The sequence below is a fragment of the Acanthochromis polyacanthus genome, chromosome 4 (assembly GCF_021347895.1).
Source record: "Acanthochromis polyacanthus isolate Apoly-LR-REF ecotype Palm Island chromosome 4, KAUST_Apoly_ChrSc, whole genome shotgun sequence".
Taxonomy (NCBI): Eukaryota; Metazoa; Chordata; class Actinopteri; family Pomacentridae; genus Acanthochromis; species Acanthochromis polyacanthus.
The window spans coordinates 7709163-7726504 of NC_067116.1; the positions used below are offsets into that span (position 1 = coordinate 7709163).

Here is a 17342-nt window from a genome sequence, read left to right on the forward strand (position 1 = left end):
TGCTACACATCTTTGTAGTACCGACACATTAAATGGCCAAAGTGGTGCATGCTAGCAGTATCGAGATGACAACGTTCACAGGCAGCGTGAGAATATCAGTGCTTGAATTCAGTTAGATTTTATTTATATAGTTCCAGTTTACAGCATATGTCACCTCGTAGCACTTCACATAGTCATGTTTACACCATCCGCATTGTAATTACCTTACAACCATGTTCTAATACTGGTTTGGATGTCTTCACTTTGACATTAAAAGAAGAAGAAACTGTTTTTAATTGACACGTTGGAATGATGTAATGGCTGTTTAAATACATTCTTTTCATTTTCCTTTTTTTTCCAGAGCTTCCTCAGCGTGCAAAGCCCACCATAGTTTCTGCTTATTTTTCTGCATAAAACAGAAGCTGCTGGATTTGACAAACAGCTACAAAACAGTCTCTGTTTCAGTTAGAGGAGGAAGTAAAGCCACCCACATTACGCCTTCAGCTCTCGCACTAAACTGTTGCTGTTATGCTGTGTTGAATAGACATGGTTTTTCTGGAGCTAATGTTGCTTTTTATCACCGCACTCATGGTGTGCAGAGGTGATTTCTATGTTGTAATTCATGTCTTCAAACTGTACTTTTTCTTAATACTTTACGTTTGCCACCCTTAAGTGTTTATATTGTGTTTTTGTTTTAATAAATTTTATTTAAATGCAAGCTTCAATAAACAATTTCTCCGGCCTCATTGGATGGTGAGCAGTTTTACGGTATCTACCTGCTGTATCCTTAAAATACATTTATTTGAGCTCATTTTAAGCCAACATGCTCAACATACCTTGCTTAGTAGTATGCCTACACCCCTTAGCTGTTCTTGAAAAGTGTCCTGATATGTGTGCAGGGCTGCAGCTCCTACAGACACAAATGAGTTTACGGCTACATATTGGCACAACAAAACAGCCTGTAGTAACAGGATGAGGATAAAAAGTTTGTTTATTGGGTGACACATCAGCAGATAGGCTACCCGTTGCAACAAACACAGGCCTAAATAAATAACTTCCTAAATGCGGGATAACACGATATGAACTAGAACAACTAAGAAAAGACACTCATTTTAGGAACATCACGTAGGTACAGCCCGTACACATATTATTGCAGGTTGTGGAGAGGGTGCGCTCAATTTGCTTACCCAGCTGTCCAGGAATGATATTAATAGTATTAGTTGGTATTTCGTGGGCACAAATTAGTATTTCGAGTGCATGTTGTACCCACTTCGTGCGAACGAAGTAGCATTTCATGGGCACGTTATAGCTATGTTGTGGCCACAATTTATTTTTTTTAACGTCATCAGAGGGGCTCCGTATTATAAGCCGTATCAATGCCAAAATTTAATCACTTGTTCCTTGTGTCCTTTCTGACCTTCCCTGAAAATTTCATCCAAATCCGTTGGTTTGTTTTTCCGTAATGTTTCACACAGACGGATTCACGTACGCCAGCCGTCACATAACTCCATTTCCTTGGCGGAGTAATGAAAGGTTACCTTTCAAAATTTGAATTTTTGAGTCACTATTCTATTTTTCTGACATGCACTAGTGGTTAATACCTGAGTCAGTTAAAGTAACACTAAAAACTCCATGTGTTTTCCATGTAGATGTTTGGATGGCCGTGCTCAGTTGATGGTACAGAGGCTGACGCTACAGTTGGCTCCGAGCCACACTGCAGGGTAGAGAGGCATGTCGAATTTGGTTTCCACTCTGTGTAGGAGATGGACTCCTCTGGGTATCACCACGTAGAAGCAGAGCAGACCTACATCATGGTCCAGGAACACCCCGATCCTGTGAGATACAGATCCGGAGGGAACTTCCACCGCCTTCTTCTGGTTTCCATGACAGAGGATGAAGGAGGACGAGCTGCACTGGAGGCTCCAGGAGAGATAGTTGTGTCCCAGTCTGCAGTGATCCGATGATCCCTGAGGAAGGATCAAAGATGAATGATGCAACATGATGACAAATAACAGCCTCTTTGTCAGGAGTTAACTAGTAGTGATCTACACTTCCTAAGCGTACTCAACAAAAAACATTTCATCTGTGATTCAGGCCATGTGACTAAGCCGTAAATGACTGGATTCATATTTTGCCTTGCAATTTTAGACATATCCACTGAGGCAAAAAAAACTGAAGCCAAATAGTGTCAGTATTTTGGCCATGGCGCTATCTCTCTTTTTTAAACACAGTTTTTATTTAAGCTTCAACAACATACGTTCATATTTACAGTTTCACCTGCTATTTCTTTGGATTTTTTTCCAGCTGGATAATTTGACAAAGTAAGAACAGGAAGTTTTGCTTTATATTAACAGAAATTTCAAAAGAAAAATAATGTATTTTTAAAATACCTTTAGTAGTGTGGATGTGTGCGTATTCACAGACAGGAGATGACTCAGTAAGTGTGGAAAAATTCATTTCATTGTATTATGATGGATACTGCAGGGCTCCATTCTATTAATGAATATCTTGTTGGAGTCTCAGGGGCCGTGTTATTTGTCTCATCTGGTGACATGTTGTTGGACAGCTATATATTTAGTAAATTTAATACCAGAGCCTTACACCATAACAGGAAACTTATAAAGCAGTTTGTCATGTTGTGTAATTCCCTCTGTAATTATTATGCATCACTTTGTATGTATCGTCTATCTTATCATGCATGTATGCCAATGTGTGTTATACGATTCTTTGTCCCCCACCCTCCTCTACCTGTCTTCCTCTCTACCTCTCTTCCTCTTCTGTCCCTCTCAACCAGCTGGCTAGCAGTATATTGGTCCCCCCATAGGAGCTGGGTTCTACTCAAGGTTTCTTCCCATTAAAAGGGTGTTTTTTCTTGCCACTGTCTCCTTAGGGCTGCTCTGGGGTTTCAGGCCTATAGGTTCTGTAAAGCGATTTGAGACAACTTGAATTGTAATTGTCGCCAAATTGAATTGGAGTGTGTCAAACACCTCTTGACTGCAATCATGTACCATTTGGATTTCCCCCTACCCGAACCCTTAGTGTATTTGAATTGGTCATTAAATGTGTACTAGAGCATCTGTCTCTACATTTGTGGTCCTGAGTGTCCCCATCTGGACCCTTTAGACATATACATATAGAATGAAGAATAAAAAAATGAATGAATAAATGATTGTGGCCTTGCAGCTAGAAGGTCTGGGATCTTTCTGCATGGAGTTTGCATGTTCTCCCTGTGCATGGGTGGGTTTTCTCTAGCTTCCTCCCACAGTCCAAAAATAAGCTCAGGTTAATTGGTAATTCTAAGCTGTCTGTGAGTGTGATTATTTGTCTGTACATGCATCCCTGTGATAGACTGGTGACCTGTCCAGGTGTCCCCTGCCTTCATCCTAAGTCAGTTGGGATAGACTTCAGCCCCCCACAACCCTAATGATGATTAAGTGGTGTATAAACGATGAATGAATGGATGGATGGATGGCCTTTCATGCACTGGCTGATTTGTGGTCCAGCTGATTTTTTTTTATCCCAATAAAAAAAAAACAACAAAAACGACAGTCTAAAAATCCTTATCCCCTGTAAACACTTCTAAAAGGTGAAAAAGTTGGACACTGGAGCACCTTTCTTCCGATGGTCTCGTAGGTGAGCCCCAGAGCCACCTGCTGGCCGTCCCACTCCACCTCGAAGTAGTTGCGGCCTTGTAGACCCTCACGACACAACACCTGGACCCAGGAGTCAAAGCGGTCAGGGTGGTCTGGGTACGTCTGTAATTGTCCGGTTCGTCTGGCCACGCGGTTTCCTTCAGTCAGAGAAAGTTCCCTGTGTGCAGTGAACGGGTCCAAAGACAGCGGACAGAAATCTGCAAAGGGAAGGACATATTAGGATTAGTGTGTGTGATGTGTGTGTGTGTGTGTGTTCTAGCATTTGCTGCGTTGTGGGGGACCAAATGTCCCCACAACGGTAGGAAAACCGAAAACTATGTCACTTGTGGGGACCTCATTTCGGGCCCCACAAGTTTAAACAGTGTTTTCTTGGACATTTGTTGTTACTGAAAAAAGTAAAAATGCGAAAACGTTTCTTTAGGGTTAGCCATTGTTTTGGTTAAGGTTAGGGTTAGGGTTAGGGGTGCGACAGACTGGTGACCTGTCCAGGGTGTCCCCTGCCTTTGCCCGAGTCAGCTGGGATAGACTCCAGCACCCCCCACGACCCTAATGAGGATCAAGCGGTGTACAGTAAACCCTCGCTATAACGCGGTTCACCTTTCACGGCTTCGCTGTTTCACGGATTTTTTTAGCGCAGTTTTTTTTTTGCTTTTTTTTAAACAGCATTGTGTTCTGCATCCTGATTGGCTAAGGGACTGACCAACATGAACAGTTTTCGCGCCTCGTCTCCTCTGCCATACAGGCCAGCGCTGCCTGCTGTGGAGCGCTGGATCATTTCTCTCCTTGGCCTCCATGTAGTGAGACACCCTGAAAGACGGAGCTGACGGAGCAGCCTTATTCTTTTCCCCCGCCGTCAACCGGACAGTGGACGTGGTCCCCAGCCGTCTCTGGCCACCGCAGCCGCGTTCCCCAGGAGAAGAGCGCAGGCGCAAGCCTTCCCCACCCCCGACTGCTCCAGTGGATTCAGCCAGCCCGCTCTCTGAGGCAAGAGTACCGCCGCGGTGTCCACCTGGCTGCAGCTGCAGTATTGTATAATAACTGTAAAAAATAAAGCTGACTACTTCACGGATTTCGCCTATCGCGGGTTCTTTTTGGAACGTAACCCCCGCGATAAACGAGGGTTCACTGTATAGAGAATGGGTGGGTGGGGGGTGTGTGTGTGTACAAGAGGTCTAGTGGCTGCTAAGTATCAGATGAAACTCACACTGCAGGAGATCAGCTCTGTTGTCCAAAGCAGGAACGTGTGCAGAATCCCAAGCTTCTACAGCCGTGTAAGTAAACAGAAAGACAAAAAAATGATTAGCTTGAACCAAGAAACAGTGTTCTACAGGTTTTCACATCTGATGTAACAATACAATGCAGAACACTTTCTCCAATGGAAAATCATTCCATTAAAATTCCAGCTGGATACTCAAGCAGAAATTTTTTTTTTTCCACTACTTCACATGTGTACCGGTGCTTTGCTTTAAACACGACAGAAAAAAATGAAAACCTCAGTACTATGGTTCTTATCATACCCAGTGCATTTTCATGTCTTTAGAATGACTCCACTGGTGATGCAATTTACAGTATTTGTGCAGCAGGACACTCACCTGTGTTGGTCTTTTCCATCTGCAGAAGGCTTACAGTTTTTACTGTGAAAACAAAAAAATTGATCCAAACAGGGCATGAGTGATTTTTTTAAATAATATATCAATAAGATGGGTTATGGTACTTAAAGAAACTAGATCAACATAGCAAACCTGTGGAGGTGACATTTGGAAATTCTGTGTTGTAGAGGGTCTGCAGCTGCTCCTTCAGCTGGGAGATGGCCGTCCTCACAGGTCCGAAGGAGACGTGTGGACTGACTGTCAGAGAGCTGCTCGCCTCAGGGACTGAACGACCACAAGACTGACACATCTAGAGCAGAGGAAACAGCCGTCATTAGTGCAGAAGCTCATTGTTTCTCATCTTTTAATGCCAAATTCAAGACATTGAAACATGTAAAGTTGGGGTATTATAAATATCAAATTCTATCCTGGGAACACCACTGGAGCCCAACAGGTTGAGCAGGTGACCCATAAAGAGGCTACAGTCCCTGGCACAGCGGTCCTGGGTTTGAGTCCGACCCATGACCATTTACCACAGGTTTTTCCCTCCACTGTGCACGATAATAAAGATCAAGAAAATAACTTTTCATCCTGACCTTCAGCATATTGTAATTTAAGTATTCTGAGAGGAAGCTATACTTCTTCACCTTCTCTTGGCTCTGTTTTCAGACTTAAGAAAGTCTAGCTCACAAGGGGAGACTTCGGCCCATCACAGCTGTTTTCACTCCGAGAAGTTAAATATTATAAAGAGCTACAACGTTCATGGCAGTAGTAGAATGTGGCGGTACAAAAAGGTTAACAGAGGACTCTACCTCAGGAGAGCGATCCCATGTGGAGACACAAATGAATGTTTTCTATAATCTTGACTATTTCTAAGCACATGCTCACCTGGTAATAGAGCAGAAGGCTGGAGTTTTTCTGGGGTTTTTTTGTTGTTGCCTTTTACCCCAGCTTTAAGCACGCCCAGTCATTATTCTCTCACCTGTGTGATCAGCTGCTGATCCTGAGTGTGGAAAACTCCCTCCAGCTCAGCGTCTCTCCTCCTCAGCTCTGAGATCTGCCGCTCCAGATGCTGGAGGTGGTTTTCAGCTCGAGTGAGTTCAGCCTTCTCCTGAGCCCTGATCAGCTCCTTCATCTCAACACGACGGTGCTCCAAAAACTCCATCAGCTCTGAGAAGATCCTGCTGCTGTCCTTCACCGCTGCTTTGGCCAAACGCTGAAGAACACATCACACACTGTCACTCCATCTGACCACAGGAGTAACAAGCTATGTCATTATTTAGGGGTCTACAATAATATCAGCATCATCTTTGGTATCAGTCAACAAAGATTTTAACACGAATAATGGGCCAAATATTTACAATGACAAGTAGATACCTTGTCAGGTGAAAAGTTTGGGTTTTTTAAATCATATTAAAAAATAAATGTTATTTTAACATGTAATTTGAAGCAATACAGAAGTACAACAATACAGGGTGTCCCTAAAATCTGGACACAGGAAATGTCATTAACTGTAGTTTATGCCTCAACAGATTAAATATGGCTTTGTCAAAAGAAGAAAAAGTTGAACTGCTACTTCTAAGTGGATGTGAAGGATGGACATATGGAAAGACAGCAGGTGAATTAAATGCATGTCATCCAAGGAGGATTTCACTTGGCTTTAGGACGGTGGTGAAGGTGGTTAAAGGTTAAAGAAACGGGCAGCATCATGGACAAATCCTGCGCTGGACGACCAAAATTATCAGCTGAAACGAAAGAACCGCTCATGGCTAAAATTCATGTTAGCCCAAAAAATCACTTCCCTAACCCTATCTTTCCATATGTTCTTCCTTCACATCCACTGAGAAGTACCAGTTCAACTCTTTCTTCTTTCAACAAAGCCATATGTAATCTGTGGAGGCAAAAATATATATATATATATAGTTAATGAGATTTCCTATGTGTCCAGACTTTAGGGACACCCTGTATATGTGGAAATTTCCTATACGAGAAGCCTGATGTTGTTTGTAATCAGTTTAAAAATATGTGCAATGTATAAGTCATCAGCCAAAAGAAGTAGGTAAATGATGAAAAAATCATTTTTTTGTGGTGATTCAGTGATTTGGATGTCAAATATCAGCATAAAGGCATACTTTCCAACAAATGTATTGTAGCAGACAGTCTCTTTGTAACTCACAGAGAAGGACTTCAGACTGTGTTTTAGCTGTTGAACTTCTGATTCCCTCTCTTTAATTTGTGCTGCCAGCTGTCTGCGTGTTTCCCCCAAGATCCTCTGAAACAGCAGCATGATGTGGATTAGAACCAGGCATCAGTAAAAACACCTCCATTTTAGAATCAAACATGAGTGACCTCTCACCTGTCCATCAGTCACTTCAGGACGCACAGAGGACACGTCAAAGGTGGCGTGCTCAAAGCCTTGGCCCTCTGCAGGGGCCAGGAGCTCATACAGAGGAGGAGCAGAGGGGCCCTCAGTCTGGCCCACAGTACTGAGTTTCTGCATCATCTCCACCAGCAGGTTGTTCCTGCCCAGCTTGGGTCTGGGACTGAAGGTGGCTCTGCACTGTGGACAGCTGCAGACTGGCTGGCGGTCCCAGTGGTTTGTGAGGCAGCTCATGCAGTAGCTGTGGCCACATGGGATGGTGACCGGATCCCTGAGCAGCTCCAGACAGATGGAGCAGCTGAACTGTGCACTGTCCACACTGAGCAGGGCCTGAGCCATTGTAGAGGGAGGAGGCTGGAGTCAGGCACAGAACCCTAACCCAGAAAATGAGAATAACAAAAATAATGATATACAAGAAGAAAAAAAATGTATATATATATATATATACCTGCCTTTCACTTACTTTTTTACAGCTCCTTTAATTAACAGATCTACCTGACCTTCAAAGCTGAAATCATATATAAATTAAATATATAATATTATATATATATATATATATATATATATATATATATATGGCATGCCGTTTAGGAAATTATATATATAATGAAAGTCGGAATATATTGAATGAAAGTCGGAATATATTGAAAGAAAACTGGAATATATGGAATGAAAGTCGATATATTTTGAATGAAAATCTGAACATTATATATATATTCGTACTTTCATTCCATATATTCCAACTTTCATTCAATATATTTGTACTTTCATTCAATATATATTAACTTTCATTCAATATATTCAGTATATATAACATTAATATATAACAGGTGCACAATACATTTCACTGCACATTGTACTATTATATAATTGTGTTTCTGATAAATAAAGGTCTTGAATCAATGCTTAATAACATCCGCAGTCCCTAGACATGGAAAACATTAAAAAATTACAAAAACAAAAACATAGGACAATAGATAACAATACAACCACATGACGAAAAGCACACAAAGAAGTTAAAGATCAGTGGTCACCAGACTGGTTCACTGGATGACTGAAAGACCGGAAGACTGTTCCAGATCTCACTGGCCTTCACAGAAAGAACATTTTGTCCAATGACGGTTTTTCTGTGTGGATCCTCACAGTCCCCTCTAAAGGAGGCCCTGGTCCTGAGACCGCTGTGAGGCCTTCTTATCAGAAAGTCAGACATGGAGGGTGGGGCACGTCCATGGAACACCTTGTACATCAAACACGTCAATTTAAATTTTTTTTTTAATTCTCAAAGCTCAATAAGGTGTGCTTCTCTAAGATATTACAAGCATGATATGACATTGGTTTTCTATCAAAGACCTTTAACGATTTTTATAGTGATTCTATGACTTTGCATGTGTACATCTGCCAGTGACCCACAAGTTATGCAACAGTCAATATGTAGTAATATCATGGAATGTAGAAGAAGAGTGATATCATATTGTGTTATGTTACTTAAATACAGTGCCATCCATAATTATTGGCACTCCTGGTTAAGATGCGTTGAAAACCTTAAAATAAATTCAGTTTTTATTGCAGAAGCATACTCTCACACTGAGAATTGTTGAAAAATGCATTATAGGAGAAGATTAGGTGCTGTTTTGTTGGCAAAAGGGGGTTGTACAATGTTTTAACATCAGCCGTGCTATTAATTGTGCCACACATGATTTGATGTAAAAGAATTATTTCCTAATGTGTGATTTTTTTTCTCCACTGAATAAATGCACTTGAATTAAAGATTGGATTTTCCTCTTTTTTCGTTGTGGTCCTATATTATTCAGAAAAAAATGAATTTATTAGAAGCTAAAGAACGCATCCTAACCAGGGGTGACAATAATTATGGAGGACACTGTATATATAATTCATTCAATTCTATTTATAGCCAAGTACAATTCGGATTGTCTCAATTTCTAATTAAAAATTTCTTATTAAAAATTAATTATCTTATCTGATCTTATTGAAAAAGCACTGGGCTTTATGTCTGTACCTGATCCATGGATGATCAAGATAAGAGCAGGAACACTAATATTCCACCTGGTGTTCTCTGCACTGGGTCTGGACTTTAACACTGTAAACTTTACCGGCCTGGGTCTCTGATATGTGGGACTCTATCCATTAGTGTGGTTGGTGGAGTGCCATGCTTGCTTTGAGTTACCGTTGTATGAGTAGTCCAGTCTCTGTTGTGATAAAGATCTTGATCTCAAAGGGACTTTCTGAATAAACAAAGCTGAATTAACTATTGAACCTCACTGAACACTGCTGGTTCAGACGGATCCAATCAGACAGAAGCTCTCTGGACATCCACACATCACATCAATCTATACAGCTCGGGCGTTGCCCTCTTTACAGCCAATAAAGACAAACTTGGCTGGATTTTTGTCCGTTCTCACATTTAAAACTATCCCCTTCCATTAAATGACGAGCTGCAGCTGTAAATGAAGAATGTATCCCTCAGCTGAAAGTTGTTGGTACTTGTTTTGAGGTGTGCTGGAACTCATCTTTGTGTTAAATCACTCTTAATCAGTCGGTCGGCATCTCAGCAGATTTTCAAAGCAAATATTAATCTCATAACAAAGACGTTCACTAAGCTGCCGACTACGTGAAACTGTTCTCGGTTTTATCGGGTTTTACTGACCTGAAGTGTCCGCCCAGTCAGCTGGAGAAACAGGAAGCAGGGAGGCAGGGCGGAGGCTATGGGAGGGACTCAGGTTTGTGTTTGAATGCCCCCTGCTGGTAACACACTGAATCACAGCCTCATCTGACAGGGTGTAATGACAGGGATAGAAGGTCCTGATGTACACACACACACACCGTGTTTCACCATGTTACGTTAAATAAAAAAATAGAAGAAAAGAGGAAGAGAGAAATAAGCAGAAAGGAGGACGAGGCAGAGAAAAAAGGCTCAGAAACAGAAGGTTCAGATGCCGTAGTTTTCATTCTGGACAACTATGTGTGCAGAAAAGTGAAGAATACCTTGAAATTACTGGAAACTGCTCCATTCATAATAAAAAGTAACTCTACTGTCTGTAATGCTTCCATCAGCTGTACGCATCTTGTAATGTGCAGCAACCTGTTCTCCCTCAGACGCTCCGTCCAAAGTTCCTCTGCAACATTAGATCTGAGGAGCAGAAATATGTGCATCTCTGTTCTAATTGACAATGAAACCATCTCTTTTGCAATGATCTTATGTGCTAACATTCTTCAATATAACCATCGTAAACAAAACCAAGTCATTTTGATATATTAATGTTTCAGTCATAACGTAAAGGGCTGCAATCACCTGTAGCGTAACTACTAATGTAGTTAAGTTTGTTGTTAATAAAGGGGCACAATCCTCAGTTTGTCTGAGGAAATTATCAATTTAAAATAAATCTCAGACTTTGATTAAAATGAATTTGATCAGTCTGAAATCTGAAAGTCTAGAATTCTGATTAAATTGACCTCAGTTCCAACACAAAGAAAACAAGAGACTGTGAATTGGTTTAAATGACAGCTTACGAGTGAATGAATTTGACTACTGTGAAGTTCTTAAAACATCAACCCAATCAGGAGCAGGTAGGAGCAGTTGGCTTTGTCTTTTTTGTGCAGCGCTGATCAGATCGGTGCCTCTGTTGGCTGGAACACGGTGGGAGGCAGGAAAGTTCCTCATGACGGATCCAGACTGTCCGTCCTGAAAAGTGTCATGTGGTTGCAGACCTCCAGCCACGCTATGTTGGAGGTCTGCACTCAGGTGATGAGTGTCGGTAGGCAGCTGCTGTTCAGTGCGTGGTGTGTGCAGTCTTCAGGGTTGATGGAAAAAGAACTTGTTTAACGGTGGTTCTCATTATGTTTTCTGTTGGCATTAGCCAGGTGATACAAAGAGTTATGAAAATGAGAGCGAGGGTGCGGTGGAATTTAGACAAAAATGAAAATTAACTTCTATTGTTTCTTATTGGTTCTCAAAAAAGGATTAAGGCATATAAGCTTAGGGTTATAAGGAAAGTGAGCACTATCTAAGGCTGCTGCAAAATTTTGAAAGAACAACAAAAATGAGGCCAAGGAGCAAAGAAAAAGAGCGCCAAAATGAAGTAAAAATTTAGAACAAACTCCATGCAGAAAGATCCCAGGAAAGCCAGTATGCAAACCCGGTATCTTCTAGCTGCAAGGTGAAAGTAGTAATCACTGTGCAGCCCTCGTTGAAGCTGTGGTCTTCCCAAATGTTAATGTCCTGTATGAAGCTTCATCCATCCACAGAAGGTCTGGGATTCACACTCATCCTGTAAGCAAATGAATGTAGCACCATTTTCTCTAGAGAACTGCAAATGGTGAGGTTGATCACAATAGTCTCCTGCTGCAATTCATTTCTGATGCTAAAGGAATTTCTTCCTGAGAACAGGAGGGTTCCCCGTCCTGTGTAATGTTTAAGATAGTAGTTTTATGCGGGTTCTAGGTCCAGAACCTAAACAAAAAGGATTAGTTACCTGCTTGACCTCTTCCTTGGCATTCCAAAGAAAGTCAGGCTGTGTCCGCTACACACCTTATTCCAAACTTGTTTCAAGCAGTGAAAACAACTAGACTGGTTATATTGTAGGCACAGAACAGACACAATACTGCAGAGAATTACTGCATTACACTGCAAAAACTCAGAATCTTATCAAGTCTATTTGCCTTAGTTTTAGTCTTGTTTTAATCCTTGTGTCGTCCTGCGGGTCAAATTGACCCATTTTACAGTTTGAAAATGTTTGTGTGTGTGTGTGTGTGTGTGTGTGTGTGTGTGTGTGTGTGTGTGTGTGTGTGTGTGTGTGTGTGTGTGTGTGTGTGTGTATGGCGTCAGAATCGTGTCAAAACAATCAAAGCAACTCGCAGCAACGTGTCTGTACACGCATGATTATTTTCTTACGCGTGCGTGCGTGTGTGCGTTGTCGTGTGCAGATTGTATTTCACGCGTAACAAGAAGCTGCGTGCGTATGAAGCAGCGCGTACACGCCTGTCTGTCACTGTTTGACAAATACTATTACGCGTTCACACACGCGTGCGGTCGCCATACACAATAGAACGTTTCTGCACCGTGCGTACCAGTCCGCCTCACATGAGCGTGTCGTGTAGTTGGCCTTTTCATTTTAGTCAGCCAGGGGAGGCAGCAGTGAGGCATACTGGCGGAAAAGAAGAAGACGAAGAAGAGTCTCCCCTTTTCGATCGAGGCAGTTCCGGTTCGAGGTTGGAGTTGGTGGCCGATTCGGCTCCGGTTTTTTTGTTTTTCGACAGGCGGTGGGCCGCCTCCGGGCTCCAAAAACTGGGACTCGCACCGACCCCAACTCGTTGCTGGGCCAGAGGTGGGCCGAGGTGAGAGCCCAGTACGTCAGGGGCTGGGGTTACAGTCCGACCGTCAACAGGGGAAACACAGAAGCGCCGTTTTTAAACAGCCGAGCGAGCAGCAGTAATGTTCAGTGTTTGTGTTTTAAAAACCGGTAAATATAGAAGCAAAATCCAAGCAGCAACGGTCTGAGGAGGAGACCCAAAGCTTCCTGGAACTGTGGTCTTCATATGAAATTCAGTGGAAGTTAGAGGGAGCCTCTTGGACCACACCAGTGTTCGAAACAATCCAGTGGGAGATGGCTACAGCTGTACGAACGGAGCCTGACTAACTCCTCAACAACTAAAAAGTTCAGAAATGACTACAAGAACCAGAAAAGGCAGCCGGGATGCAGCAGTTTTTGGCCAAAAAGAGCCCCAATTTTTTCCGGCTGCATTCCGTGATTCCAACCGGGTCCCTGAACGCAACAGCTGAGCATTCCGTGATTCCAACTGGGTCCCTGAACGCAACAGCTGAGCAGGAGTTGATGCAGGCCGCAGTACCGATCATGATAGGTAAGTTTTATTTCTTAAACACCCTGCTGTTAGCCGACTATGAATACGCCAGCTACAACAGATCCACATCAATATTATGAACGCTACGCCAGCTAACGTGGTCCGGACACAGGATCAGAGGTCGACTATTTGCTAACCAGTTAGCCACTGCTAAGCTAGCAAGCTATGAAAACCGTCTTATAAAACCTGAGAAACAGCAGCAATATTTCATTACCAGACCTGTATTCAGAACCTCCCACGTTGTTACACAATGGCCCATTAATCATATTGCTGAACTATATGATAATCATTGAAATTTCCCTTGAAGAACCAATAAACTGTTTAACATTATTAATACGAGTCTAAAACTTATTCAAAAGATCAAATTAACACAATGAAGTGAGGAATACTGTTAATGTGCAGCTATTTTTATAATTTCAAGGTAAAATGCTGATTGTTCTGTGATTTTCCAGCTTTGCAGAAAATTCAATGCATTCATTACTTATACACAGATTTCTTTGATGGTTTTTAGTTGTTACTCAAATATATCAAGGCATTTAGCACTGCTGGAAATTATTACAGGCATTTTTTGTAACATTTTCTAACATGGTACGGACAAATTAATAATTAATGGAGAAAATGGTTTTAAATTACAGATGCTATCAACAACATTTCTTGTTAATTTTATTTAGTTGTCGGCCTAGGATGATGAGGTCCAGTTACCAGGATCACTACTCTGCAGCTTACTGGTTCCATCCTGCAGCTCCTTCATGCTGTCCTCCTCGCTACAGACCAAATCAAGTAAGATTTTGATTTAATTAATAAACACCATACATTTACAATAAAAAAAATCAAGTAAGATTTGTTTAGACTATGCAGACATCAACATGATCAATATGTTATCTTTTGGCCCATCCTAAAATCACAACGTACAACATTTATTTTAATCAATCAATCAAAGTTTATTTCTATATCACGTTTCTTACATAAAGTAGCACTAAGTGCTTAACAAATTAAAAACAAACAATAAAAAGACAATGCCCCACATCCCTCCCAACTCAACTCCCATCATACTCCCTATCAACACACGGACAGTCACACAGCCACGCACACACACACACACACTTCTACAACAGAAATAACTAGAAAAGCACGCAGAGAGCGCAGACTTCCGCCAGGCCATCTGTCTGTCTGTCTGTCTGTTTGTTAACAGCATAACTCAAAAAGTTATGGACAGATTTTCACCAAATTTTTACAGAATGTCCGGAAGAGCAAAAGTAACTATCAATTAAATTTTGGAGGTGACCTGGATCATCGTCTGGATCCAGGATTTTTTTGAAGGACTCTGTACAATTGAGAGATGGCCGCCAAAATCCGTCCATAACTTTTTGAGTTATGCTGTTAACAGACAAACAGACAAACAAACTCCGATGATTACATAACCTCCTGGCGGAGGTAATAAGTTAACTGTGTTCATGAATATAGAAAATAATTACTGACAACTAATGCTGCTTGGGTGCTTTTATGCAGGACAAAGGAACCAGGATGCTACTGTGGATCTGCTGCAGTATCTGGAGACGTCAGAGGAACGGTTCTTGGAACAGATCTGAAGACACCGAGACCTGACCACTGCCATGCTCCAGAACATCCAGAGGACGGATGAAAATTCAATCACCTTTGCTGGACTGATGGGACGCATGGTGTCGGTGCTGGAGCGACTGTCACAGAAATAAACTGCATTGTCCACTATTCCTACCTTTTTTAGAAAAAGGAATCATATTTTTTATAAATTATTTTCCTTCTTAGCAATTTAAGTACACTGGTATTTTACTCTTGCATTTTGGGTGAATACAAATATATTTGTGATGAAAGATGCGTGTTTTGTCTATAATCTACAGAGATTTTATTCAGTGTTAAGTGCACACTTCTACGTACACACATTTTGACAGATAATCAGTTGTGCTTTTCAAGCAGATTTCAATCTGAAACATATCAGCAACATACCAGTATGTTGTTTCTTACAACATATGTCACACCAAGCTAGATAAACTGCACTACTGCAGCAGATATATTATTGAAGTGTGCTTACATTACATGTCTACATACACTACTCACAAAAAGTTACTCAACTTTCAGGTGACATTTATGGAAATTGTAAAAATTAATGCTATGGTGATATTAAATCATGAAAGTAGGGCATTTAAGTAGAAACATGCAATAGTGATTTCCTCATCTCAAACAATTTATTAAAACAAAAGCTAACAGCAGTGAAGGGTATATCACAATAAAAATGTCTCATGACAGTTTGCATAGAACAGCAGCTTTCAACTGAAATCCGGTACAGTTGTGTCCCACCAGTAGCGTGATCACGGATGTTCCCAGACAACAGCTGACCTCTGTCTCGTAATTAAGATCATCTATAAAGGTAAATATAGATACCATCATCAATTTATTGCGTTTGTTTAACTGCTATGTAGGTTAGCCGCAGCAAGACGGAGTATCTGTGTGTGAATGAGAGGGACCCAAGGGGAAGAGTGAGGTCACAGGGAGAAGAGATCAAGAAGGTGGAGGATTTTAAGTACTTAGGGTCAACAGTCCAGAGCAATGGAGAGTGTGGAAAAGAGGTGAAGAAGCGTGTACAGGCAGGCTGGAACAGCTGGAGAAAAGTGTCAGGTGTGATGTGTGATAGAAGAGTTTCAGCTAAAATGAAAGGAAAGGTTTACAAAACTGTGGTGAGACCAGCCATGTTGTTTGGTCTGGAGACAGTGTCCCTGAGGAAAAGACAGGAGGCAGAGCTGGAGGTAGCAGAACTGAAGATGCTGAGGTTCTCTTTGGGAGTGACCAGGATGAATAGGATCAGGAATGAGTCCATCGGAGGGACAGCACATGTTAGAGGCTTTGGAGATAAAGTCAGAGAGTCCAGACTGAGATGGTTCAGACATGTCCAGAGGAGAGAGAGTGAATATATTGGTAGAAGGATGCTGAGTTTCCCACTGCCAGGCAGGAGGCCTAGAGGAAGACCAAAGAGGAGGTTTATGGATGTGGTTAAAGAGGACATGAAGGTAGTTGGTGTGAGAGAAGAGGATGCAGCAGACAGGGTTAGATGGAGGGAATTGATTCGCTGTGGCGACTCCTGAAGGGAGAAGCCGAAAGGAAAAGAAGAAGTTTAACCGCTATTTAATGGATGCAAACGTATTTGAGGCTAAGTAGCTAAGCTAAATGAATTATGGAATAATAATAATAAACGTCAGAAGAACTGCAGTCTAGTGGCTCGGGGCTGTGAAGCCTGAGAACCTAATTTAAATAATAATAATAATAATAATAAAAACTGGGTAAGTTTATCCCCGTGTTTTGGAACAATAGCGCCATCAGCTGGAACCGAACAACTACACGACGCGCTCATGTTACGCGTTATGCTGCGCACGGTGCAGATCAACAACTATTGTGTACAATCAGAAATTGTGACCGCACGCGTGTGTGAGCGCGTAAAAGTATTTGTCAAACAGTGACAGACAGGCGTGTACACGCTGCTTCATACGCACGCAGCTTCTTGTTACGCGTGACAGAGTTCGCGCACGTCATTTCCGCGTACGTGTGAGCGCGTGACCGAAATGTTCTATTATCTTCATGTGAGCGTTAATGCGTGCGTTTGTAAAAAACACATGAATTTTACGCGTGACCGCTCCGCGTAGTGTGATTGCCGGTGCGCAGCAATGATCACACGTGAACGCATGCGTGAACGGGAGGCCATTATAAGTCAATGGGGAAACTGCATTACGCGTCAGGAGCTCAGTGAAGCTGACCCCCCACCCACAGAAAAAATCCAAGCAAACAGGCTGAGTGGTTAGTGCTTCGTTTGTGCTGATTTGTGCCGTTAAAATTTTC

At 41.9% G+C, this 17342-nt stretch overlaps 2 protein-coding genes and 1 long non-coding RNA gene across 5 annotated transcripts in view; 2 read left to right on the forward strand and 1 right to left on the reverse strand.

Annotated features, from left to right (window-relative positions):
- Positions 1-745, forward strand: part of sass6 (SAS-6 centriolar assembly protein) — a 23073-nt gene extending 22328 nt beyond the window's left edge. Inside the window, exon 16 of the mRNA XM_022219372.2 lies at positions 341-745. Within this exon, the coding sequence (XP_022075064.2) occupies positions 341-393 (53 nt within the window). The 3' untranslated portion in view covers positions 394-745. The remainder of the gene's footprint in view (positions 1-340) is intronic.
- Positions 94-10331, reverse strand: LOC110969312 (tripartite motif-containing protein 16-like protein). 3 transcript variants are annotated; one of them, XM_022219374.2, is made up of 9 exons: positions 10267-10331; positions 7578-7975; positions 7398-7493; positions 6204-6437; positions 5375-5531; positions 5225-5266; positions 4837-4899; positions 3591-3829; positions 94-1946 (listed from the first exon to the last, which is right to left on the reverse strand). In XM_022219374.2, the coding sequence occupies exons 2-9, from the start codon at positions 7938-7940 to the stop codon at positions 1647-1649; spliced, it is 1494 nt and encodes a 497-aa protein (XP_022075066.2). In that variant the 5' UTR covers positions 7941-7975; positions 10267-10331; the 3' UTR covers positions 94-1646. The 3 variants fall into 3 exon arrangements, with proteins under 3 accessions (XP_022075066.2, XP_051803607.1, XP_051803606.1); XM_051947647.1 differs by lacking the exon at positions 10267-10331 and adding an exon at positions 8065-8114 and having other exon boundaries at positions 4837-4893; XM_051947646.1 differs by lacking the exon at positions 10267-10331 and adding an exon at positions 8065-8114.
- Positions 10332-12789: 2458 nt separating this feature from the next.
- LOC127533783 (uncharacterized) lies at positions 12790-16665 on the forward strand. Its single transcript, XR_007941659.1, has 3 exons — positions 12790-13478; positions 14150-14258; positions 14988-16665. It is a non-coding gene; the product is annotated as an uncharacterized LOC127533783 (long non-coding RNA).
- Positions 16666-17342: the final 677 nt, after the last annotated feature.